This window comes from Berghia stephanieae, chromosome 4 (assembly GCF_034508935.2).
Source record: "Berghia stephanieae isolate SIO BIC M18660-M18661 chromosome 4, UCSD_Bste_1.3, whole genome shotgun sequence".
NCBI lineage: Eukaryota > Metazoa > Mollusca > Gastropoda > Nudibranchia > Aeolidiidae > Berghia > Berghia stephanieae.
Window position 1 is genome coordinate 19411703 of NC_088363.1, and position 27213 is coordinate 19438915.

A 27213-nucleotide genomic window follows, 5' to 3' on the forward strand; every position below is an offset into this window, starting at 1 on the left:
TCTGCGGTTTTGGGTTCTTGACCACAACGGCCTGGCAACTTCTCCCCCAGTTTCGGGGAGTCGCCGAGGAGGTGACTTTCAAAACGTGCTAAGTTAGATCCAGATAGAAAATGAGTTACCGCTTTCAAGCAATCTGTTGAGCACCCTAGAATCACCAGAGAAAATATAAGTGTCAGGGTATTGTTCCATGATAACAAGATAAGTATTTTCCTTTTGGAAGTCAATAAATTATTAATACTTTTTAAAAAATGCGGTTTCCCTGAATAGTGAAAATTTAGCAGGTTCTCACATTCACATCCTCAATCAATGTACTCAAACCAGTTATCGAGAATAAGAATTAAATGTGACTACTACTACTAAAAAAAATAATTGAGCATTTATATAGCGCAATATCCACTTAACGTGCTCAATGCGCTTTACAAGGGGTCCCTGGTCAACAGCAACATGTAGGACGAGACATGACGCCTGTTAGGCGATATTACAATTTTTGGGACAAAGACAACGCTGTTAACGGCCAGGTACTCACCCGAGTACGGTGAGAGAATGTGAGTAAAGAGTCTTTTCCAAGGACTCAACTATGCGCCGAGCGAGGCTCGAACCCAGGACCTTCCGATCCGAAAGCGAGTGTCATACCACTAGACCACATAGCCGCACTACTACTACGATTATTTATTTCTTCTTCTACTGCAAAGTATGAAACCGTCAAAGACAACAATAAATATGACCAAAGCAACAGCTGTTTAATTATAAACTTTAAAAAATACATAACAAAACTATTTAAAATTATGTGTCGGCACCAAAACATCAACAAAAAAATGTATCACCTCTTGAAAATCTAATGAATGGAAAATACTCTAAAAATTATAATCTAGCTTACAAATAAATAGGTCTTACATTATGTAAATGAGGAAAGGATGCCTAGATGTGTAGGTAGCCACTGGACCAGGTCAAAGTATGTATTTAGCCATCAGTCTCCTTGTGTTGCTGGAGACAATCTGGACATTAAAATTATTACGTCATTTTTCTTATCTTTCCCAGCACTCCTACGCTTACATATTACTGTAAGACTTAAACTTAAATGACGAGACACTGGATTCGAAGATCTGAAGGGCAATTGTCCAGACTGAGACATAACATGGATTTAAGGGAAAAGTATAAAGTCAAAATAAGAAAATAAAACTCCTCTGATCTATATTTTTCGAGAACGATCTAATTTCTATTTGCTTGAAAAGCGGGACTTAGCTTTGCTTTTCATTATTTCTCCAAAGATTTTAACTTTAAGCTGTTTCTTTTTAGATAGTCAGCTTCCATACATCTTGTGGACTTTTCCAAACCATCCAAGCCTTATTCCTTTCATTTTTTTGCCAAGGGACATGCAACTAATTACAATAATGTACCTACATCTAGAACGCACGGCTTGTTCCCATAGGAAGAAGCTCTTGTCACGTTTACTATATATAATAATTGTTAGATACAAAATATACAGGACATTCTCACATTTCCAAAGGAAATTAATCTAATCAAAAGCATATCTAGATAAATGAGTCTTCAATTAAAAAAAAAAGACCCTCATAGTTGCTGAATTTCCAGACTACCGTCAACATAATAAAGTCTTTGACGGGAAGCCAATAGAGATGGTATAGAACAATTGCTTTACTTGCTTAATCTCAACCGGATTTTGTAAGGGATCGGAGATTGATAATAACACATGTCGCAGATCTGTTCATTTATTTAACATCTCAGTTCTACTTTTACTTGTGACAAAATAGGGATCAGGTTCAGGTACTGGTGTAAGATTAAAAATCTGAAGAGGTGTGGATCAGAAAGAAAAATACAAGAATCCCCCCCCCCCCCCCCCCAAAAAAAAAAAAAAAAAAAAAAATCAGCCTGCCTATATTAGGGAGGGATAATTTAATTTCTTACACTAAACTATCTTAGCCACCATATTTGAGTGGGCAACTGAGTAAAATCGTGACAGTTAATCTTAGCTAACGCTATGTGTAACATAAACTAGTGCCTTACCAAATGTGTAGACGGAGATATGAGGGTGGTTTCTGATTAAATTATTGTCTATTTGTCTTCGGGCGTATGGTTAACATTGTGCCAGTAATCTGTCAGCCTATTTACGTCACAGTCCCTGGAACTATACGCACAGTGAAACGCCGATATGTCGATAGATCTTCATTATTAAAACAAAAACAAAAAAAAAAAGAACAAAAAAGAACCAAAAACAAAAAACCCCAAAAAAACTTGCATTTATATAGCACGATAGCTCTGAGTGGTGCATAGATGTGGCCTTGGAAAAAGGCTATATAATCACCTGTTCTCACCTTACTCAAGTGTAGTATGGGTACCTTGTCGTTAACAGCATTGTTTCTGTCGGGGATTTATGTAATATCGCATAAAAGGCGTCTTGTCTCGTCCTTCATGTTAAGTGTTGCTGTTTGGCTAGGGATCCATTGTAAATTTCTTTGAATTTGAGAACGTTTACTGGATATTGCCATATTACTTAAAAGCTCAAGTTTTAAAAGAAATTGATCAACGCCATCCAGCTTCACCACAGTATGCATAACTATATATACAAGTATAACTATACATTTGACTGTTTCCCGCCCAGCTAGGACTCTGGCCAAGACCAGGACAAAACCAGTAATCTCATTCCAAGACAAAGACAGAACGCATGTTGGAAAACAGATATAAGCGGATAGAAGGCACAGTATGTACCCCCCCCCCCCCCTTGCCCACTATGGGAGTTCAGGAACCCTACCCAGACAATCTAGATGTGCAATTAAAAGGAAGTGAGGAAAAAGTAAGATAAAGGGGAATGGTACAAATAGGAAACATATGTAGAATCCAAGAGCATAGCTATCAGTGTACTTAGTTTGAGATTACCTAAATATTTCACCCAGACACCAGCACAAGATCCCACTAAAATGAATACACTCAAAAACAAATCATGTGTTAAAATTAAAAAAAATACCTGTACGTAACAGAGAGATGATTTAAAAGGAAAGAAATATATCCCAAAATTATAACTTTACATTCAACTGTTTCCCTCCCAACCAAGGACTCCGGCCAGGGTCATGACAAAACTTAGTAATCTCATTCCAAGACAAAAACAAAAAGCAATTGGAAAACGGATACAAGGGAATAGAAGACCCAGAAAATACCTCCCTGCCCACTATGGGAGGTTGGGAACCTCACCCAGTTACTTTTTCTCTCAGGATGCCAAAAAAGAGTGGCGTGATAAGTGTATTCCATGTGAATAGACTCGAAAACAAAACACGGAACGATATCTAACTTTATTGATGTAAAAAACTACAACAACAATAGCAATGACATTTCGTTAGAAAATCAATCACACAAAATAGCAACATGAAATAATTGATCAAATGGCAAACTGTTAAAACACGGAAATAATTTGTAACCATTCTGATCAAAACGGTATTATGTCGGGGTTAACCTGATGCTTAAAAATTAATATTGAGGTTAACATTAGTGCCAGTAAAAAGGAATATAAAAGAAAAAAGTTGTAGATCTGAACTTAAAAGTACCGAAAAAAGCAAGACAAAAGGGAATGGTACAAAGAAGTCCCAGGTTTGAGAGTTTTTTTTCAAGATGAGGGTCCTTCAAATCGATCGATATTTGAAGGACGAGTCTGCTGGCCAAATTTTAAAATACATATTTTTTTCCAAGGTACGACATTAACGGGTTAAAGATATTGGGTTTTGTTTCTTAAACTCCAAAAGACATGACATTCCTAATTCAAATAATTTCAACTGTAAACTCAATTTTCTTCATCTAGTTCACCCCGACATAATCCAAGATTGACGCGGTGGGTCACATTTGAAAAAGGAAAAAAGATCATATCCCAGCTATTCCAGCTTACTGGATTTTTTTCCTTCAAAAGGATCAAAATCAGATAGAGGGAAAAATAATTCTCATTCTAGGAGAGATTTATTATGTTTGTGTTTGAACTTTCTAAAGCACTTGGGTCACATTTAGGTTATAATATCAGCGCCGGTAAAATGGAAGAATGCTTGTTTGTATTTGAGGGTTTTACGGCGCTTGCAACACGTTTAGGTCATATCAGCGCCAGTAAAAGGAGGATGATGGGATGGTAAAAAGCTCTAAATTACAACTAAAGCAACCAAGAATAAGTAAAGTAAGACAAAGGGGAATTAGTACAGATAGGGAACAGATGTAAATTCAAAAAGCACACTATCAGTATACTTAGTTTGAGATCACCTAACCATCTCATCCAGACACCAGCCAAGGATCCCACTAAGTGGATCACACTCAAATGTTTACAAGATATGTTCAAAAAATAAAATATAACTATCAGTACACGACAGAGAGACGATTTAGAAAAAAAATATTTCTAAAACTACACATTTGACTGTTTTCCACCCAGCCAAGGACCAAAGCAAGATCCATGACAAAACCAAGTAATCTAATTCCAAGAGAACGACAGAAATCAACCTGGAGGAAAACAAACAAGGTAAGGGGATAGAATCAGGTGACCTCCTTGCCTAGTATGGAAGGTCAAAAGACCCCACAAAGACATGTGAGGAGGCAAACAATGCATTAATAATAGACAGCAATCGATAAGTTGTTTGTTTTATGTTTTTAAGGGTTTTACGGCACTTGCAATACATTTAGGTCATATCAGCGCCAGTAAAAAGGAAGAAAATAAGATAGTAAAAAATATAGAAATACAATTAAAGTGGCCAAGAAAAGAGAAGACAAAAGGGGAATTGGTTCAAATAGGAAACAGATGTAGATTCCAAGAGCACACTATCAAAGCACTTAGTTTGAGATTACCTAAAAGTCTCATCCAGACAAAAGCACAGGTCCTCACTAAGAGGAATACACTCAAATGTTTTACAAATCGTATATACTATAAAGAAAACATAATACAATGCATAACAGAGAGATGATTTACAAGGAAAAAAATATCATCTCCCAAAACAATAACTATGCATTTGACTGTTTCCCTCCCAGTCAAGGTATCCGGCCAGGGCCAGGACAAAACCAAGTAATCTCATTCCAAGACAAAGACAGACAGCTAGTTGGAAAACAGATATAGGGGGATAGAAGACACAGTATGTACCTCCCTGTCCACTATGGGAGGCAGGAACCCCACCCAGAATCGATAAGTTGTCATAAATATTCAATTTGAATATATTAACTTCTACTGTGAATAAAACCCAAAATACAATATCAGCTATTACATCTTTCAAAAACAACTATGAAAAAAAACAAGTCACACTAAACTACTTAAACTGGCGACATTTAAACAAAATATTTTTAAAAAAATGATAATGCAAACAAAAATCTTCTGCGATCATAGTACTACATAATATAGAATTTGGACATTACAAATATTTGTAAACCTGTGTTTTACTCTATTTCACGTCTTTAGACCGACACTTGCCACGCCTCTAAATTACACAAAATGGGCGCATAAAGGAAAGAAAAGACATAGAAGAGCGGGGGGGGGGGGTATTTTGACTAATGATAAAGATTGAATAGATGTAAGTCTTAGACGTAGAATCCATGGGTTTCAACTGTTAATCAAAGGTCTTCAGATACGGGCATGCCATCCGCCAAAAGAGCGACAATTCAAAGATTAAACGATATAAAAAGATCTTCAAGAAAAAACATTTTTAAAGGAAAAAAACATCCTTTAGAGCTGACTCTTTCCTTTTACGAAAAGGTCATGAGCATAATGTCATGGTAAAATGTTCGCAAGGTCAAATGAAAAGCGATAGAAAGAGTGATTCATTTATCGAAGCATAGACCCACAGTAAGATATTGTCCTGTCCAAAGGATGATGATAATAATAATAATAATAATAATAATAATAATAATAATAATAATAATAATAATAATAATAATAATAATAATTTGTTTTGCGCAGTTTATCCCGTTATATTATGGAGGCTCTGGGCGCTTAAAGGACATCCCTGCTTATCCAAAGCAAAGCAATTTGGACTTATTGCTTTTTAAACTTACTTTTTTATATATTCAGATCGAGACTGTAAACTTATATATTTGAAAGGTTGTAATATAAAGTCTGCGCTAAAAAAAAATTCACAAAATTACATTCTATCTATAGATAAAACAATTTTAAAACACAAAAATTAACACAACAGAAAGATTTTAAAAATAATCCATGCAAACTCTATCTCCAGATACTATGTTAGAAACGTCAAACTTACTTTTTAATTTAGTAATTATTCTACGACATGTGTACCATTAGCTCGTCATGACCATATCAGTCACACAAACAAAACTATTGTCTATAGAGCAGTAAAATTAGGTGCCCCAAACGTAAACAATAACAAGTTGCTAGTGATTTTCGTTAGGGACCGGAATAATTTACGCACAATATAGGTCTCCCAATTTTGTAGTCTGAGTTGTAGGCAATACACTTTCAGTATTGAAAATATGTTTACATAGAATCTAACAGTTGCAGAAATAATAATATAAGGCTAAATTATTCTGAAAACCAGGCTCCGAATAATTCTTGTCTTGTTCACACCAGCGCAATAATTTGCCCTGGTCTAAAAATAGATAGACTGTAACTTTTGATAAATTTTACCTTTTGTTCCATAAAATATCCATATCTAGACGTTATTTGATGCATGATCGAGTATTTAGGAATATGTGTTTCTTTTGCCACCTAACAGCCAAATTTTCAAGGTTATTTTTTTCTATAATTTACATTGGAACGTGAGCTGTCAAGACAGGAACATGTGGTTTGCCATGTGCTTCTAGACCTTTGTTTACGTTTGGGGCACCTAATTTTACTGCTCTATAGACATGCAGCTCACGAACATATATATCGGGTTTAATCTATTCCTGGGCAGTATTTGCATTGCAGGGCAAATGCCAGTATTCCGATATCACCACAAAGATGGATGCATTTTTGACAGACCTTCAGGAAAACTCCTAAAGAAGGACGAACAGTGATCCACGCCAACTCGAGTACCACAACAAACCCAAGTTAAGCACCTAGTGCATACCAATTAAAACCGTTGAAATGTTGAGTCCGATGATAAGGACATCAATAAATCAATACAATTACTCTTTAGATAGAATAATAATACCAAGAGCAAGTCTTTCGCGTCTCTGGTCTAAAACCATAGGACTCCTACGAAAGGGATACCACTAAATGGTTACAATAGACACATCAATAACGACTGAACATGATTAAATACCGGGGAGAGATGTTTTAAGGAAGAAAATATTCTCGCTCATAAAAGATAACCCCATCTTTATTTCTCGACTCGAATCAAAGGACTCCAGGCAAGATCCAGGCAGGACTAATGACCTTATTCCGGGACGTGAAAACAAAATGTCATATGGGAAGACATTATAGGGGCACAGAAGGGATAATGTGATTGTTGACCGATGTATTATCAGTCCCTCCTCCCGTTCTGTAAATATGTATATAGCGTTGTATATATACATAACTCTTATCACGAAAAGCCATATTAAATTTTTATTATTTCCAATTTATCCATAAACCCTTAAGCTTGTACAAAATTATGAACTGAGTCTTCCTCCAGAAATGGCATTTCCACATTCTATGCTACTTAGTCCTACGTCCATCGAGTCAACTAACTCGACCACTTTTAACTCTTATACCATCCTCTCCACCACCACCATCACCACCGCCGCCACTACCACTGACACCACCACTACCACCTCCTATGCCACCAACATCACTTGCACCTTCCACACTACTAAGCCCAACATCCATCAAGTCATCAACCAATTCAACCACTCTCGTATTTGTGTACCCATCACCGAAACCAACAGAACCAATTCTACCTCCACTATTCCCTTCATCATTTACATTACTTTTAGGATCACTTTTGCCTTCACCACCAGCATCAACAGCAGCACCACTACCACCAACGTTAAGTTCCTGCTCTACTACTTTTTCGTATTTTTCAAGGAGCCCAAGCAGATTCGCCTCTTTGGCCATACTATAAAAGATAGAATTCTTGTTCTCGCAGAGCTTCTTGACCGTGTCAAACTCAGCAATGCAGCCAGATTCTAGGACGATTATTCTGGAAAATTTAAAAATAAAAAAGTATACAAATTAACAGTAGAGGAAAAAGAGTAGAAGAGGAATAAATAATAATAATAAGAAGAAAATAAAGTAGTGTTAGCAGTAGAATTAGAATTAGTAGTAGTAGTAGTGGTAGTAATAGTAGTAGTTATAGTAGTAGTAGTAGTAGTAGTAGTAGTAGTAGTAGTAGTAGTAGTAGTAGTAGTAGTAGTAGTAGTATTAGTAGTAGTGGTAGTAGTGGTAGTAGTAGTAGTCGTAGTTGTCGTCGTCGTCGTCGTCGTAGTCGTAGCAGTAGTAGTAGTAGTAGTGTTAGTAGTAGTAGTAGTATTAGTAGTAGTAATAGTAGTAGTAGTAGTAGTAGTAGCATTAGTAGTAGTAGTAGTAGTAGTAGTAGTAATAGTAGTAGTAGTAGTAGTAGTAGTAGTAGTAGTAGTAGTAGTAGTAGTAGTAGTAGTAGTAGTAGTGGTAGTAGTAGTAGTCGTAGTAGTAGTCGTAGTAGTAGTCGTAGTAGTAGTCGTCGTTGTCGTAGTCGTAGCAGTAGTAGTAGTATTAGTAGTAGTAGTAGTAGTAGTATTAGTAGTAGTAGTAGTAGTAGTAGTAGTAGTAGTAGTAGTAGTAGTAGTAGTAGTAGTAGTAGTAATGGTGGTGGCGGCGGCAATAAAAACAAGATTGCATACTCATTTAATACATATGGTTTAGCTCAGAATATTGCACTTATTATTCTCGCAGAAGGCCATACCGTAGACCAAATATATATTTTATTCAGCACCGATTGTTCTTGCGTGGTGGATGTAATTTGCTCAGATCGTTTAGCACGTTCTATTTTTGTGGATGAAAGACCGCTTTAAAAATGTTTTATTTTAAAGGAAATTACGGAGCTTGGGACGATTTCAGCTCAAAAGATTTCAGATTTCAGCAAGTGACACTCTTTGTTGAGCTGGGTTCTGTTTAGAAGTGGCGTTTAACCTACTCTGTTTAGTTGAAAAATAAATACAATAGATTCTGTTCACATGGGGAACGGAAGATGATGTACATAGGGAGAGTAAACTCAGCATTATTATTTATCGAAGGTCAAAAGTCAATGTCTTTTTAAGAATGCAATGTGATTTGAGTGCCTTTTTTAATTTCCACAAGAGTTTGCTCAATGCCAAGATTTAAAAAAAATGAGAATGGGAAATGTAACAAAGCTAGCGTTTTTTCTTCTTCTCTCTCTTTCTCTTTTTCTTACAGCGTTTTATGCATATCTAATCCATTAATCAAATGGATCATTATGACATGTGCAATTTTAAAAGTGTTTCATTCAGTTTGCATCTTAATACTATTGAGGAAGATAAAATGTGGTCTATCGTCTCAAAGCAGTATGTCTTTTAAAGTAAAAAAATGACTAGGAATGTGAAATTTTAGATTTTGTTATTTTGAGAAACTATATCATCCTTACTATAACAAAACATAAGTGTAATCCCAGTCTAAAATGCTTCACAATATTTCAAGAAGTGACTTTCAAAAACTTTTAAGTTTCATGAATGATCGTCATTCAAAGTAAACTATCATTTTTTATTGAAGTAAAGAGGATAATACTCAATCTTCTTTGCTTCATAGAACAATAAACTGAATGTTTTGAAAGATCAGCTTTTTCCAAGTCCGTTTCAAAGTGTCCAGTGAATTGAATGCGGGTTATCTCATTTTATATCTAGATGCATCTTAGAAGATTTTGGTCTCGAAACCGAACTGAGATGTACACCGCAGGGAAATCGCAATGGGGGAGGCCATTGTAGACACGGAGAATATCGGTAGAAAGAGAGATGGCATCCTATGGTTGAACCTAAGTTCGAAAGCTGACTGATGACACAAGTCACTGGTGCTCCCTAATATCGTTAATGAAACACCACAGAAGATTATGTAAGTGGCAGGTTTTTAAACTCAACTCCTAATTTGGAAGTCTTAGCACCTAAATTAACACAGCAAAATACTGTTTTATGGCGATTTCTCATAAATCAGCTTACTTGTCATAGTCCATGATAGTATTGAGTCTGTGAGCAACAGTAAGTATGGTACAATCCTGGAAACAATGACGGATGGTCCTCTGAATAAGTTGATCTGTCTCCAGGTCTACGGCTGCCGTGGCCTCGTCCAACATGAGCACTTTGGTTCGTCTCATCAAACTTCGTGCTAAACAAACGAGCTGTCTTTGGCCGACGCTGTTGTGATAAATGCAATTTGGTTGGTGGGAAAAAAGCTATGGAATTTGTATGTCTTTTTTATATTACGGCGCTTGTCACACATTTAAATCATTTTAGCACTAATGAAAGGGAAGAAAACTGGACGGTCAACATTATTTTTCTAGATTTACAATTATAAAGTAAGACAAAGGAGAATGGCTGAATAGGGAATAGATAATGATTCAAAAAAGCACACTATGTTGAAAATACTCAAACCAATCTAATTGTTACCTCCCTTATTTAGTGCCTTGCGCATGACTGCAGGGTTGCCAGTTTGGCATTTTAAATGCCAGATTCCAAAAATCTGGCATTTTTGAAAACCGTTTGGCATTAGAAAAATCATTTGGCATTTGGCATTTTCATTTGGCATTTTCTTTTCTTGTATAGTATACTTCAAATGACACCTTTTCTTAATTATTTCTAAACGCGTAAAAACAAATCTCTTCACATCGGAAAACTTTGCTATTAAAACTGTGATGGATATTGTTTCTAATTTTTTTTTTGGAATTTTCTCTATAACTTCTTTGGACTCTGCACTTGAACCAGATTCAACAAAAAACATCATAAGAAACACGAAACAGTAAGTTTTCTTAATTGTCAATAATTATTTAACTGTTTACGTATTTACCTTTCATGTTAATGTATTTCTTTTTCATTCTTAAAATCCAACCGTGGTGTAGTGGTTTAGCACTTCACTTAGTAGTCAGTAGGTAAAAAATTACCCCAGCAGGAAATTTAGTATAACTCAAAAAAAAAAAAAAGAAAAAGAAAAGAAAACACGCAAGCCACCAGGATATGATAGTAAATTGTCTATCAAAAGTGAGTAGTTTTCTTTGTGGGGGTGGGAGTCAACAGACTTTGGCATTTTTTTGAGTGTTTTGGCATTTTTTGAGTATTCCCCTGGCATTTTGTTGAAAAATAATCTGGCAACCCTGCATGACTGTAGAGTAGTGGGCGGAAGGGTAGACCGGCAATCGGCCATTGTTGTTTTTTTTTTGGATGGAACGTTATTATCAAGCATTAAAATTCTGAAATTAGCTGACTCGTTGTTGTTTTATGTGTTGTAACACATTTATTATACACTATCAGTGTACTTAATTTGAGATCAACTAAAAGACTCATCCAGATATAAGAATAGGATCCCACAAAGAGGAATACACTCAAATGTTCACACAATATCTATATTAAAAGCAACAATAAAACAAATAATCAAAATAACTATAACGGTACATAATAGTGGGATGATTTACAAGCAAAAAATATCATATCATAAAACTAATACAAAGTGTGCGCTAAAAATTAACAAAATAGTATAGCCCATCTATAAATTAAAACAATTTTAATATACAAACATTAAACTATCAAAGCGGTATTATATCGCGGTGATTTAGATGTTTTGTATTAAATTTATAGTAAATAATGCGTGACCCGAGTCAAGTGTTCGTCCAAGATTTAGGAGAATGATTATCATTTCTTATGACAAAAACTAAAAAAAGTTACATCCCTGGTCATTTTAGCATCTATTCCTCCTTTTTTGACATCTGGTTACCGATACATAATATGATTTTAGAAGATGGCACATCCTTAGACAATGTAGCTCTATGAGTATCATGAAATCAAACCTGAGATTTTGCCCTCCTTCCTCACACATGTATGATAGGCCACCATTGAGCTGGGACACAAACCCTTTGAGCTGTGCAGTTTCTAGATTGTGCCATATCTCCTCATCAGTGTAGATTTCAAATGGGTCTATATTAAATCGTAGTGAGCCAGAAAACAGCACTGGGTCCTGGGGTTATAAAACAGTGATATATTGTCTTATCCGATGGTATTAAGACGGATTGAACTAGTTGCTGATAAGTGAAAATAATTCCCAAAATAGGAAACTTGGGAAACTTTATTGAACAGAATGAAAATATCAAATATTACTTGATAAAAATATAAACTCAGAAAAAACCCCAGAAAACAAAACAAAACAGAACAAAAAAAAACCACATTAAAAGAATACCCCTTCTCCCCCTCCCCCGCACTCCCCGCCAAAAAAACCCCAACAACTTCAGCAACTAAAACTTCCATTTCTCATCCTCTTGACTTTAGATTTACTTTGTGGTGTATATTTCAATCTGAAATAATACTATTTTGTGGCGATAGATCGGATATTTAGCAATGTCCAAATTTGAAGGCCTCAAGCACACAAGAAAAGTAAAACAAAGAGGAATGGTGCAAATAGGGAATGGAATTAGATTCCAAGGGCATACTGTCATTGTGCATACTTTGAGATTACTACCTAACAGTCTCATCCAGCCAAAAGCACATGATCCAACCAAGAGGTACGAACTAAAATGCTTACATTATACATTAAAAACAACAAATATAACAAAACTTAACAGAGAGATTATTTACAAGGAAAATAATATCTCCCAAAACTTAAACAATAAATTAGACTGTTTCTATATCAGCCAAGCACTCCGACAAAGGAAATGACAAAAACCAAGTATTCTCACTCCAAGACAATGGCAAAAAAGTTGTCAATCAGCTATATTGCAATAGAAGACACAATAACTGACCTCCCTGCCCACTATGGGAGGTCAGGAACCCCACGGAAATGATTATAATGATGATGGTGATGATGGTGATGATGATGATGATGATGATGATGATGATGATGATGATGATGATTGTTTTCAAGATAGTAATGATGTTGCTGTTGATGATGATAATGATGATGGTGATGACAACAACGACTATGATGATTATAATGCTGATGATGAGATGATGATTTTAATGATGACGATGACAATGATGATTACGGTAATAATGATTATGATAATAAAGATGGTGATGATGATGATGATGATGATGATGATGATGATGATGATGATGATGATGATGATGATGATTCTGATGGCAACAAGGACAATTTACTTGTGGTATGATGGTCAGCCTTGACCTTAAGTCATGTAGCCCAATGTCAGCAATGTTGACACCATCAATGATAATGCTGCCCCTTGCTGACTCAATCAGTCGGAATAGCGCCATGGACATGGACGATTTTCCTGCACCGGTGCGACCCACAATGCCAATCTGGTGTATGGGATGAAATATGGTCGGTTAAAACTAGGTGAGAACAAATACAATTATATATATATATATATATATATATATATATATATATATATATATATATATATATATATATATATATATATATTATATGAATAGGTAGAAAGATAGATAATAGATATAGATAGATAAATCATTTCCTTGAGATATTGATATGCATTGTGTAGTTGATGAGTACATGGATTATTACTTAGTGTGAGGGTGGAGGAAGGAGAGATAATATAGATTTCTCTTATGTCTCCAAGATGAAGAGGGAAAGGGGAATAATTCACTGAAGATTTAAAAATAAACAAAGAAAGAAGAGAAACAAAACAAATAGGTAACTCCCTCCCCATCAAAAACTGACCTTTTCTCCATCTCTGATATTGCACGAGACATTTTTGAGAACCAGATCAAGATCTGCTCGGTAGCGTGTACTGTACGTGTGGAATTCTATGTCTCCTTTCCTGGGCCAATCGTCATCTAAATCTTTAGAAGGAATGCTCCAGGCAGGCTAGCGGAGGGAGGTAAAAAATACGTAGAGTTGTTGAGATATGATGACGATTGCATAGACATTTAAATCGATTATATTTCATCAAAGATTCGAAGGTTTAAAAAAAATAAATTTCATATCATATTCCAAAGATTATTTGTTTTCCATATTAATTTGTGTATTGTTGTGCTGACGAAGGGTTTGCACCCGAAACGTCCATTGCCTGTTCTGTTCCCATACGAAGCCTCTCCATTTTCACTCTTTCGTTAGTATTTTACGATCACCGGCTTCAGGCAGGCAGCCTCTAGCGTTTTCTAAAGATTTAGATACTATTTTGGAGAGGGGTATTAACTTTTTATAGTCGACTCTCGATTGGAACGTGTATGTTATAACAAAGCTAGGAAAACTCAGTTATCATTGTAAAAAATGAAGGTCGTCTCTGTCGGCGATCGATCCTCCTTTAGATTTAGAAGCTTGATTCTTAATCATAGCTTGTCCATTTCCTAGACTCGGTGTTACTTTGTTCCTTTGTTAAAAACATTATTCTGTTGAGGTTTGCATGTGATAACAGCTTAATAATCATAATAATAATAATAATAATAATAATAATAATAATAATAATAATAATAATAATAATAATAATAATAACAATAATAATAATAGTAATAATAATAATAATAATAATAATAATAATAATAATAATAATAATAATAATAATAATAATAATAATAATAATAATAATAATAATAAAAATAAAAATAAAAATAATAGTAAGTAGTAGTAATTATTATTGTTATCAATATGATCATGATCATCATGATCATCATGATCATCATGATCATCATGATCATCATGATCATCATCATCATCATCATCATCATCATCATCATTATCATCATCATCATCATCATCACTATCATTATTATCATTATCGTTATCGTTATTATTATTATTATGATGACGATGATGATGATGACGACGACGACGACGACGTTTTTTTTTTTTTTGTTTGTTTGTTGCTTTAGGTCTCTTCCAACACAATTGAGGTTATATGAGAGACCGCTGAAACAAAAAAAACAAGAAATCTAACAAAAATAGTACAAATGTAAATCAAAATCATAACCTAAAGATATCATAAGCTAAATTATAAATAACCAAGAACAAACAGGCAGAAGATTTACAGACAAAAAATATCCCCTGTCAAAAATACAATCACAAACCAAAGAAGCAGGATAGGCTAGTAAAGAGAAGAAGAAACGCCATCACTATCGGATCGTACACCCATGCGAACATCATAGGTATATGATTCAAGGGTGATGCTCCCATCCAACCACCCGCGACGACGACGACGACGATGATGAAGATGATGATGATGATGATGATGATGATGATGATGATGATGATGATGATGATGATGATGATGATGAAGGCAATTTGTAAAAATCGTTTTATAAGTTTTAGAATTACGAGTAAATGTGTGCTTGTTGGCAAAAAAAAAAAAAAATATAAATGAATGGGCTGTTCGGATCAAAGTTGACCCTCCAACTCTAATTTAAAAAAGAATAGACGTGGATAAGGATAGACGAAAATGGATATGTTGAAGGTACTGCGGGAAACTGCGCGCTGGAAATTACCTAGTGGGATAGTTTGACCAAAAAATGAACGACTGCAAATGCTATTGTCACTTACTTCTTGTGGCAGTCGGGAATATTCAACAATCCTCTCTACACTCACAACATTACTCTCCAACTGGGTGGAGTTCTGGACCAGTTCCTTCAATGTACTCGTCATCTGGATCAATCGTGGGATTATATTGGAATTGCAAATAGCACTGGTAAAGAGGATTATGGTGATGATGATGATGGCGATGGTGATGATGATGATGTACAAGCGATGATGATGATGATGATGGGGATGATGATGAGGATGATGAATGATATGATGATGATGATGATGATGATGATGATGATGATAAGCGATGAATGGTGATAATGACAACGATGATGATGATGATGTCGCGATGGTGATGATGAAAATAGGCGACGACGACGACGACGACGACGATGATGATGATGGTGGTGTTTTGTTTTTGTTTTTAAGGGTTTCACGGCACTTGCAACACATTTAGGTCATATTAGTGCCAGTAAAAAGGAAGAAAATTGGATAGTGAAAAGATTCTAGATGTACAATAAAAAGGACTTGAGGAAAAAAGTAAGATAAAGGGGAGTGGTTCAAATAGGGAAAAGATATAGATTCCAAGGGCACACCATCAATGTACTTAGTTTGAGATCACCTAAATGCCTTACCCAAACACTAGCACAAGATCCAACTAAGAGGAATGCATTCAAATGCTTACATTATACATTCAAAATAACAATCATACCAATACATAACAGAGAGATGATTTACAAGAAAAAAAATCATCTCCTAAAACAATAACCATACGTTTGACTGTTTTCTCCCAGCTAGAGTATCCGGCCAGGGCCAAGACAAAACCAAGAAATCTCATTCCAAGACAAAGACAGAAAGCATGTTGGAAAACATATATAGGTAGATAGAAGGCACAGTAAGTACCTCCCTGCCCACTATGGGAGGTCAGGAACCCCACCCAGTGGTGGTGGCGGTGGTGGTCTTGACGTTGATGATGTTGTTGACAATGATGATGTTGTTGACAATGATGATCATGGTATTGATAATAACGACTGTAACGACGACGTTGATCACGATGATAATGATGTTGTTGACGATGAGGATGACAAATAATGATGCTGTGAAAGCGGAATACTATGACAAACGACTATCACGAGTTTTTACGACAATGAAGATGATTGTTTCGATGATGGTGATGAGGACGATGAAGATGATAATGATGGTCATGGCGGAGACTGCGATTAAGATAGTGATGACGAAGATGGCGAGGATGACGTTTTATTGTCGGGTTGACAGGCAATACCTGAAGAGCGTATGACACAGATAGTCCAACCATACTCCCAGACAAACCATCCGTAAAGACTGCAAACCAGGCATCCATTAGAACTATCAAATTACCCAGCAGTTCCAATCGTATACGGATCCACCTATAATAATAAAAATAAATTAAATTAAAATTCCCTTTATTCATTTCATAGGGGAAATTTGTCTGTAGGGTTTATTCCAAGGGAAGACTGGAATAACCCAGTAGTCAGCCGCAGTGCCCCACCGCAAATTGAGCCAGGCCGAAGCGACTTGCTCAAGGCCACACAGCGCAGCGGCGGGTTATCGCCACTCACTGCCCCCTAACACATAAATCAATTGATGCTAGGGGAGTTTTAAGTGTTCCGAGTATAATTCTCTTCAAAAGCACAAATTCATAAAACTTGTTAATCATGGGAAGTTTGTATGATAAAATGATAACAAGAATAGCCTTTTGAAATCCCTCCCCCCTTCTTTTGGCGACCATCTTGGGATTTTAGAGAAGTAATTTCTGGACAAACGTTTCTCAGCCACCATAAATGGTAGAGAGCATGGTAACTATCAATAACGTACTCTATAATCCCAAGGGGGCTTTTATCTTAATTCAAAATTTCATAAAATTTTGTGTTGGGCCGTGCTAAACATGGTTATCAAAAATACATTTTAAAACCATTTACAGCGAGTTACGGGATACAAAAAAAAATAAATAAATATACAATATAGATCAAACTCCTCTATTGGGATTACATGTTCTGCAATATAGGTGAGTCGAATAAACCAACAATAAAACAATTATGTGTTGCCTTTAATTAACGTTTATAGCATTTTAGATGGCTTTTAAAACAACAACAAAGAGGTGAGTGACATCATCGTCATTCATTATATATATATATATATATATTATATATATATATATATATATATATAGTGAATCGTGTTTGATACAAATATGGTACGAATAGTGCTCGACATGTTGCAATGGAGCGAATTATTATTTAAATATTTACCACAATGTTGGAGTCAGTCTACATCGATGTTTCAGGCCTTTTCAGCCATCGTCAGGACTGTGTATTACATGAGTTTGGTTTGTTGTCTGTTGTTGTTTGTTGAAGGACAGAACAACGTCCAATTCAAATGGTTGGTTACCATTCTTTTTTTCGGTCACGCTACAAAAGTCGGGACAAAAAAAAAAAAACGGTTCCCGACTGTAATGTTAATAACGCATGCTATGCGACCCATCGCCTCAAAACAGTATTATGCCGAATTTTAAAGTAAAAATGACAAAAAATAATTTGTAAAGTTTTTGTCGGTTTTAGAAATCATAATCATTTCATCATTGATACATAAAAGCTGAACCATAATCTCATAATTTCATTATAAACTCATTTTTTTAGAATCTAAACAATCCAACATAACACCGACGCGATGAGTTTCATCAAAAGCAGGAAAAATTGAAATGAAGCCACCTCAATCTCCCCCCCCCCCTTCTCTCACCCCCCCCCCCAAAAAAAAACAAACAAATAAAACAAAACAAACAAAAAAACCAAACAAAAACTAAAACAAAAATAAAACAAAACAAAAACAAAAACAAAACAAAAACAAAAACAAAACAAAAAAACCCAACAAAAAACGAAACAAAACAGCGCCCCCCACCAAAAAAAAATAAAAAAATAATAAACAACAAAACAAATAAAAACGAACGATCTTACACCAATAGAATATTAGAAATATCTCCAAAAATGAATGTTACGACAACGATCTTTTGGCACAACGTCAATACCAACCTCGAAGCCGTTGCAAATCCATAGACGAAAACATTGTTTTTGTCCACCCGTTTCTCGGACTCCAAAATAAATCTATCCACGGCGTGATATGCCCGGATGGAGTCCGCTCCGGCTATCGTCTCACTGAAGTGAGAGTAAATAGGAGATCTTGTGGTTGATTCGTTACGACGAAGCTGCCGCGAGGAGGGAACGTAAAATTTCTGATAGAAGACAAAAGCATAAGGTCAAATTCCGCTTTAAGTATATAGAGAATTCAAAAATAGATTTAATCATCAAAAATTGAAAGTAAAAATTAAAAAAACAAGAAAAATCAAACTAATGAATTTGTTATATTTTACGAAGAAAAAACAAATAAGAATAATTAAATGATATTTATTCAAATACTCTAACAAAACAAAAATAAACCGAAGTAAGTGTAACGCTATACTCTCGCATATAATTATTAGAATTGATCATCTCTCTTGCTAGTCAATTTAACCACAAACAATGGTATGAAGTCAATTGCATTTTATAACTGAATTGTCATGCCCTTAAAAATAGACCTTAAAAATCTCCAGAACTGTTTTTTTGGTTCGTTTTCAAGGGTTTTACGGCGCTTGCAACACGTTTAGGTTATATCAGCGCCAGTAAAAAGGAAGAAAATGGGATAGTAAAAAGTTCTAGAATTACAAATAAAGCATCCAAGAAAAAGTAAGACATAGGGGAACTGGGAACATATAGGCATCAGATGTAGATTACAAGGAGCACACTATCAAAGTACTTAGTTTGAGACCACCTATAAGTCTCATCTGGGCACAAACACAAAATCCAACAAAGAGGAATACACTCAAATGCTTACATTATAAATTCAAAATACAAATATAATAATACATAATAGAGAGATCATTTACAAGGAAAAAAATATCACCTCCCAAAACAATAACTAAGCTTTTGACTGTTTCCCTCCCAGCTAGTACTCCGGCCAGGGCCAGGACAAAACCAGATAATCTCATTCCAAGACAAAGACAGAAAGCATGTTGGAAAACATATAAGGTAATAGAAGAAACAGTATGTAGCCCCCTGTCCACCATGGGAGGCTCATAATCTCCAGAACAAGTTTTTAAAAATTTTATGGGCCTCAACAGCACCACATTTATTGTTTTAAAGTTTTGAAACGGAGCTGGACTGAGAACTTCTTTTAAACATTTCCAGAGTCTCTAAAATGGATTTGAGTCAGTAAACTATTCATTACTTTCAGTTCACCCAAGAAATCTGGAATTATGACAAAAGTTTGAAAACTCAGGCTCAAAGAAAAACAAATCACCATATTGCATCAGCGTTCAAAGACGAGGACCAGTTAAAAGACATATGATTTGCTAAAAGACGATATAGTCAATTATAACGGTAGAAGTATATCCTAGCTGCAAAGTATATCAGGGGATAAAAAGTTTCAGACGCCCTTAATTCTTGTAAATATTTGCTTTCAGCACAGTCCCCTGTCCAAAATTATTAATTATATTTTAAGAATTCCGCTCTTCCGCGAGGCATCTTTATATATCGTCATCTCAGATTCCATGAAAGAATATAAATAACCCATCCAAAACAACACAAAAATACGTTTGGTGTCAACAGAAATCGCCCATAGTATCCAAAGTTATGAAATTAGGTGATATTCTTACCAAAGGAAAAGAAGATTGTGCCTGAAACGGGACCTCCCGGGTCACAGTGCAACCAGGCTACGCTGCTCCAAATTATTAAAGATCTGAAAAAATGTGTATGAAACAGACAAAGCAAAAAAGTAAAACATAAGAGAAAAAAACCATCCCAAAAAATCAGTTTTCCTTGACTGGGGATCGAAACTCAGACCTCCTGATTACCTGTCAGACGTGCTACCATTACACTAAAGAGGTTAGTCCAAATAATTACGTACCTGTACAAAATAGTAAATCAGCATGATAGGTACGGCAGCCAGGATGAATATAGGAGTGGTATAGATGACGACAACCAGGACGCTGAGCACAGTGAACAATTGCTGGAAAAACATCCTGACCAATTTAGTCATCTGACTGTCGATGGTATCTACATCACGGGAGAAGCGGTTGATGACACGTCCTAGAGGCGTAGTGTCGAAGAATTTCATGGGTTGGCGAAGGATATTCTCGAGCAGGGCATCATGAAGGCGCTTTGAGGCCACGACCATGCGTAAACTGATGTTGCCGACAAAGACTAAGGCACAGACAGCTGAAAATAATATAATTCGTGTTAGCACAGTACTTTTATGTACCAGAGTTCCAGTCACAGAAGTCACATATTATACGTGCTGATTGTTTAGCAAAAGCGCTAGAACAAAGAACAAAGCGCTAACAAACTAATTTCTAGTCAAAGTGATATAAATTGTTACCGATAACTTGCAATATTATATGGGCCCAGTTTTATGATAAAGTGACAAAAGCATAATAGTGAGCAGGTTTTTATTTTTCACAAAGTAAGGAAATTAGTTGGCCGATTTCAAGGACAAAGGTTTTGAAAAAAAAGTACTTGAACGCCATCTTAATTGTTTTAAAACCTACAATGTTTTAACCATAATGCAAATGTAATAGAACATTTCTTTTTCTTGTCTACCCGAAGAAGACCAAAGGCCGAAACGTCGTTTACTTTGTGTTGTATCATTTATAATAGTCAATTTCACTCCCATTATTCTACTATAGTACTGGGAACTGTACTCTTTCTATCAGAAGCCTTTCAATTTTCCACCTTTTCGTTTGCATTTATGCTATATGGTCTTATGGTATGATACTCGCCTTCAGGTCGGAAGGTCCTGAGTTCGAGTCTCAATCTGAGCGGCTCATGATTGAGTACTTGGAACAGGTTCTTTACTCTCAATCTCTCATTGTGCTAAGGTGTAAAAGGAATACCTGGTCGTTAATAGTTGTCTCTGTCGGGAAAAAAAGTGTTATATCGCCTAACAGGTGTCAAAAGTCTCATCCTACATATTACGTGTTGCTGTTAGCTAGGGACCCCTAGCAACGCGCTTTGAGCAGATATTAGTAGATATTGCTCGATATAAATGCTCACTTTTAATATATTTGCTTTGAAAAATTATCGGATAGTCTACTTACTGTCGTTAATACCGCCAAGTTATAGCCCGAATCAAAGTAAAATTCTAATGATATCAAGTCAACTTACACTGAACAAATCCCAAGGCACTATACACTCCAAGATAAGTGTATGTCCTCTCTCTATATTCGGCTGTATGTGCCAGGCTAATGTTTTGGAGGTAGGCGTCATCTGTCCATCTGGGGATTAAAGTTAATCTACAGTATTCTACCACTCTCCATAAATAGTAACGCGTAATGATGTCACGTTTACAATAATAAATTGTGACGTCAGATTATCAAACGTTAAATTTAATTCAAATTAAGTTTTTGAAAAATGGAAGTATCATTTAAGTATTTTTCAAAATGTCATTGACTCAGAGATGACGAAATCGAAATGGATTGAGAGGTAGAATAAAAGATTTCTCGCAAGTTCGTGCAGCGGCTGGGAACACGTCCGGAATTTCCAAAAAGCAAGAGTGTAAGAATCGCATATTATACCAATTAAACTAAGGTCATGTTTTGTTTGTTTTCATTTTTAAGCCTTTTACGGCGCTTGCAACACATGTAGGTCTTATCAGCACCAGTAAAATAGAAGAAAATGGGATAGTAAAAAGTTCTAGAATTACAGTTTAAGTACCCGAGAAAAAGGAAGTCAAAGGGGAATTATTTTATTGATAATAGTAAAAACAACAATAATGAAAACAACAATAATGATAATAATAATAATAATAATAATAATAATAATAATAATAATAATAATAATAATAATATAATAATAATAATAGTAATAATAATGATTGTATTAATAATAATAATGATAATAATAATAATAATAATAATAATATAATAATAATAATAATAATAATAATAATAATAATAATGATGATGATGATGATGATGATGATGATGATGATGATGATGATGATCCTGATGATGATGATGATGATGATGATGATGATGATGATGATGATGATGATGATGATATCATTATTAAAAATAATATTTACTGTGACAACCAGATGTTTGCTCCTACCCCTAAGCCTTGGTACAACATCAGTAAGGCAATCAGTGATATGGCAAAGCAAACACCGAAGGCACGGATGAAATCCAATATCACACGACCCTTGATCTGAATCATAGGTAAACAAACAAAAGAAAATAATAACATAACATAATATATTATAATATGACACAACATCTAAAGACTTAATTTAAACTGGCCGTTTTAATGGCTTTGATATGACAAGTCCAAAGTGATTTGTTACTAATATCAAGTAATAAACAAAATGAATATAATGGCTTAAAAAACATAAAAGGACAAAACACGTCTGGGGCCTCAACCCCCTTTCAGCCAATAACAAAACCAATTAAAAGACAAACCACCATCACGCCAGAACATTAATAAAAATCCTTGATGAACACCATTTCCATATCATCAAAATTTAAGGCACTTATCCTAATAAAAAAATGTTTATAAATCATATATAATATGCAAACAAAACACAATATTGAATAACAGAGAGATGATTTACAAGACAATAAATATCTCCCAAAACTCTCTATTTGACTGTTTTCCTCCCAGCTGGGAGCCAGGGCCAGAACAAAACGAAGAAATCTCACTCCAAGACAAAGACGGAAAGCATGCCGGAAAACAGATATAAAGAGATAGAAGACAATACGTGCCTTCCTGCCCACTATGGGAGGTCAAGAACCCCATCAAGGGTAAAAAAAAAATAATAATAAAGCATTGGGATACATTACTAACTTTTCCTCTGACTGATTTTTCCTCCTGCATTAGTTTGAATCCGTGCCTTGCCTGCTCAGTGTCAGTGTCATAGCTTTCTCCAGATCTTGAATGAGTTTGGGAGTTCAGATGGCTTCGTCTGGTTGAGATTTGAACATTAATTTAGTAAATTTATAGCGTCTGGTCAGATTTAAACATTAAATAAATCCATAGCAATAGACCAAGCTATCTTGCTTTCTTTATTATTTTTTTGAACTACGGCCTAACGCGTATTGGGACGCAAGATAAACGAGTTGGTAAGCAATTGTATTGTAACGCCTGCAACATTCGGGTTCAAATGTCAACCCGTAGCCTGAAACCGACCAAAATTACGTCACTATTTACGATGATGACTATCAAAAGAGCGTGAACAATGAGTTGTATTCAATAGTCCAACCAATAGCAGTGAGATCAACGACACAACTCACATTTCACTGTAAATTTGTGATCGTCGTCTTGTAAATTTGACACAGTTTTTAGGGAATTGTTAGGCTATACGTAAACAAAGGCTGTGGTTCATGTCATACTTTGGGCAAGATCGACACAAACAAATTTGCTTACTTGAATTTCATGAGTAGACTAACTGAAAATACCTTGCATGGCATAACTCTTTGACGTTTAGAAAATTTACAAAAGCAATAAGGGAGTTACTTGTGCAATAAATTGTTACCGAATCGTTTCCTAATTATATCCAATAAGACACCAAGTAGATTTATTGATGCTCATGAAAACTTGATCTCAGCTCAGGTCAGGTTTGGGAGAATTTTTTGTTGTTGAGAAAATGAGCGTTATTTTAATTAATCGATTTTGAATGACTAGTTTTATTTTGTCAAAATGTTAATGGGGTTATTCAGAGTACGGCAGAATTAAAAGATAAAAAATACAATTATACATTAAATTAAAAAAATACCATTTTGTCTCTTACTCTTCGTACCTTTTTAACTTTCTCCTCCTTGGCCTCTCATCTTCATCAGCTGATGTTATTCCGTCAGATGTCACACTGTCCACCTTTTTGCTCATCTCCGACCGGATGTAAGTAACTGTCAAGTAAACCATCAGCAGATTTTAAAAGATTCACAGCGCTTGCAACAGTTTAAGGACATTTCAGCACAAATGACTAGGATAGTGAAAAGCAAATTCTAAATTGATGGTCAAAAGCACTCGAGAAAAGGTAAGAAAAAGGGAACTGGCTTAACAATACTAATAATTACACACACACACACACACACACACACACACACTATATATATATATATATATATATATATATATATATATATATATATATATATTCCCTTTCTTCATCCCCACGGGGAAATTTGACTTTAGGGTCTATTCCAATTGAGGACTGGAATAGCCCAGGCATCAGCCGCAGTGCAGCGAAGTGAGCTAGGGCGAGGTGACTTGCTCAAGGCCACACAACGAGGCAGAAAGTCGAATTCGATACATTTGGGTACGAAGCACAGACCGTACCGCTGAGCCACGCTGCCCCCTAGGAAATAGAACTAGATTCAAAGAGCAATCAATCAATGTGGTAATTTTGAGATCAACCAAAAATCCCATCTAGCATAGCCACAAAAACATGATGCCAATAAGAGAGATACAATCAAATAAAAAGTATTCTATTCAAAACAAATACAAAGAGATTATTTGCAAGGAAAAATGTATCTCCCGAAACTAATACTATTCATTTGACAATTTTTGGCCTAGGGTGGTGGAAGAGAAAAGGTGAGGATAAGCAAGGAGAGGAGGAGGAGGATGATGAAGTGGATGAGGATGAGGATTAGGAGTATGAGGGGCAACAGAGGCAGGAACATGACTGTTAAAGGTTGTAATGGTGCATCTATGAAAAGGCTCTTACTTTCAGGGTCATCAATCTCCTCATCATCAGCCAGATGGTTCTTGAGATACTGGGCAAACGGGCCGTCCCTGGATACGAGCTCATCGTAGGATCCGGATTGTATGATGGAGCCCTCGTGCATGACTAAGATGTGGTCGACCATGGGCAGCCAATGGATGCCGTGTGTAACTAGGATTCGAGTCTATAAGGTATAATAATATAGGGACGTTACGATCATAATTATCAGAATAACACACGCGAGAAAAGCAAACCTGTGACATATCGCTCCAAACCGGAATTATGTCATTGAGGTTTAAATACTGAACATTTAATCTTTGGTCAAAATAGGAAGTTTGGGCAAAGTTTCCTTGTATTTTGCGGCTATGTGGTCTAGTGTCTACATCGCCTTCGGATCGGAAGGTCCTGGGTTCGAGTCCCACTCTACGAGGCGCATAGTTGAGTCCTTGGAAATGGCACTTTACTCACAATCTCTCACCGTGCTCAGGTGTATAATGAGTACCTGGCCATTAACATCGTTGTGTCTGTCGAAATTGGTTTTGTAAAATCGCCTAACAGGCGTCATGTCTCATCATACATAGTTAATGTTGCTGTGGGGTAGGGATCCCTTTTTAAGCGCGTTGAGCACGTTTTGTGGATATTGAGCTATTTAAAAGAGAAAAAGGAAAATAAAATATGTTGGCAACTGAAGTTTCATATTTCTGGTCACTTTAACGTTAAGTTTTCCACACTTGTTTCACTCTTACAAAATTTCAGATTGGTGGGATGGGTCACAATTGGCCAAATGAAATAACTGTTCTCGTATTTTGTTTATCATTCAGGACACAAAACTGTACGTTATACGCACTTAACTAAACCTTTTACCGCCCAATTTATTCTCTCTGGTCGCGTAGTGTAGCAATCAGTCTCCTTCAGAGAAGGCAGGAAAAGCATCTGGACTGGATGGAATCACAACTGAGATGATTCAACACTTTGGCCCGAGAACCCTATCCTGGCTATTGGACCTCTTCAATGTATGCGCAAGGACAAACAGGCTGCCAAGTGCATGGAGGAAAGCAAGAGTAGTCGCCCTACTGAAACCGGGGAAAGATCCAAAATCCAAGAAAAGCTATCGCCCGATTTCCCTCCTGTGCATCGCATACAAGCTATTTGAGCGAATGGTTATGTCCCGCATGTCACCCAGTCTAGACGAACAACTGTCTCCAGACCAGGCTGGATTCCGACCAGGACGGTCAACATGTGGTCAACTTCTTAACCTTACACAATTCATAGAAGATGGGTTTGAGACAAAACGGGTCACTGGCACAGTCTTCGTCGACCTCACTGCAGCCTATGACACAGTGAATCACAAGATCCTACTCCTCAAAGTGGCTAAAATGATAAAGAATAAGAAAATTGTAAATATTATCCAGTCACTTCTCGAAAACAGGCGCTTCTTTGTTGAAATGGATGGCCGGAAGAGCAGGTGGCGCACCCAGAAGAATGGTCTTCCCCAAGGATCAGTGCTAGCTCCAACACTTTTCAACATATATACAAATGATCAGCCTGAGTTCCCAAATATCCGCCGATTCATATATGCTGATGACCTATGCCTCGCAACACAGGATGTGTCCTTCCAACCAATCGAGAGCAGACTGACAAATGCCCTAGACACCCTTACAAAGTACTACACTAAAAACTCGCTGAACGCCAACCCAGGGAAAACACAAGTGTGTGCATTTCACCTCAACAACCACCAAGCCCACAAAAAACTTAACATCAAGTGGAATGGCCAGACATTAGAGTACAACTACCACCCAGTGTACCTCGGAGTGACGCTTGATCGGACTCTGTCCTTCAGAGAACACGTGAGGAAGACC

The 27213-nt window shown here is 36.1% G+C and overlaps 1 protein-coding gene across 1 annotated transcript in view; it reads right to left on the minus strand.

The window, feature by feature from the left end:
* Positions 1 to 6712: 6712 nt before the first annotated feature.
* LOC144970175 (multidrug resistance-associated protein 1-like) overlaps positions 6713 to 27213 on the minus strand; it is a 41734-nt gene continuing 21233 nt past the window's right edge. The window contains exons 21-34 of the mRNA XM_078909528.1: positions 25358 to 25538; positions 24431 to 24536; positions 23479 to 23596; positions 22721 to 22842; positions 21802 to 21911; positions 20546 to 20856; positions 18637 to 18836; positions 16854 to 16977; positions 15590 to 15691; positions 13775 to 13921; positions 13231 to 13389; positions 11928 to 12094; positions 10090 to 10284; positions 6713 to 8084 (exon numbers count right to left, since the gene is read on the minus strand). Coding sequence (XP_078765654.1) covers positions 7625 to 8084; positions 10090 to 10284; positions 11928 to 12094; positions 13231 to 13389; positions 13775 to 13921; positions 15590 to 15691; positions 16854 to 16977; positions 18637 to 18836; positions 20546 to 20856; positions 21802 to 21911; positions 22721 to 22842; positions 23479 to 23596; positions 24431 to 24536; positions 25358 to 25538 — 2502 coding nt within the window. The 3' untranslated portion in view covers positions 6713 to 7624. The remainder of the gene's footprint in view (positions 8085 to 10089; positions 10285 to 11927; positions 12095 to 13230; positions 13390 to 13774; positions 13922 to 15589; positions 15692 to 16853; positions 16978 to 18636; positions 18837 to 20545; positions 20857 to 21801; positions 21912 to 22720; positions 22843 to 23478; positions 23597 to 24430; positions 24537 to 25357; positions 25539 to 27213) is intronic.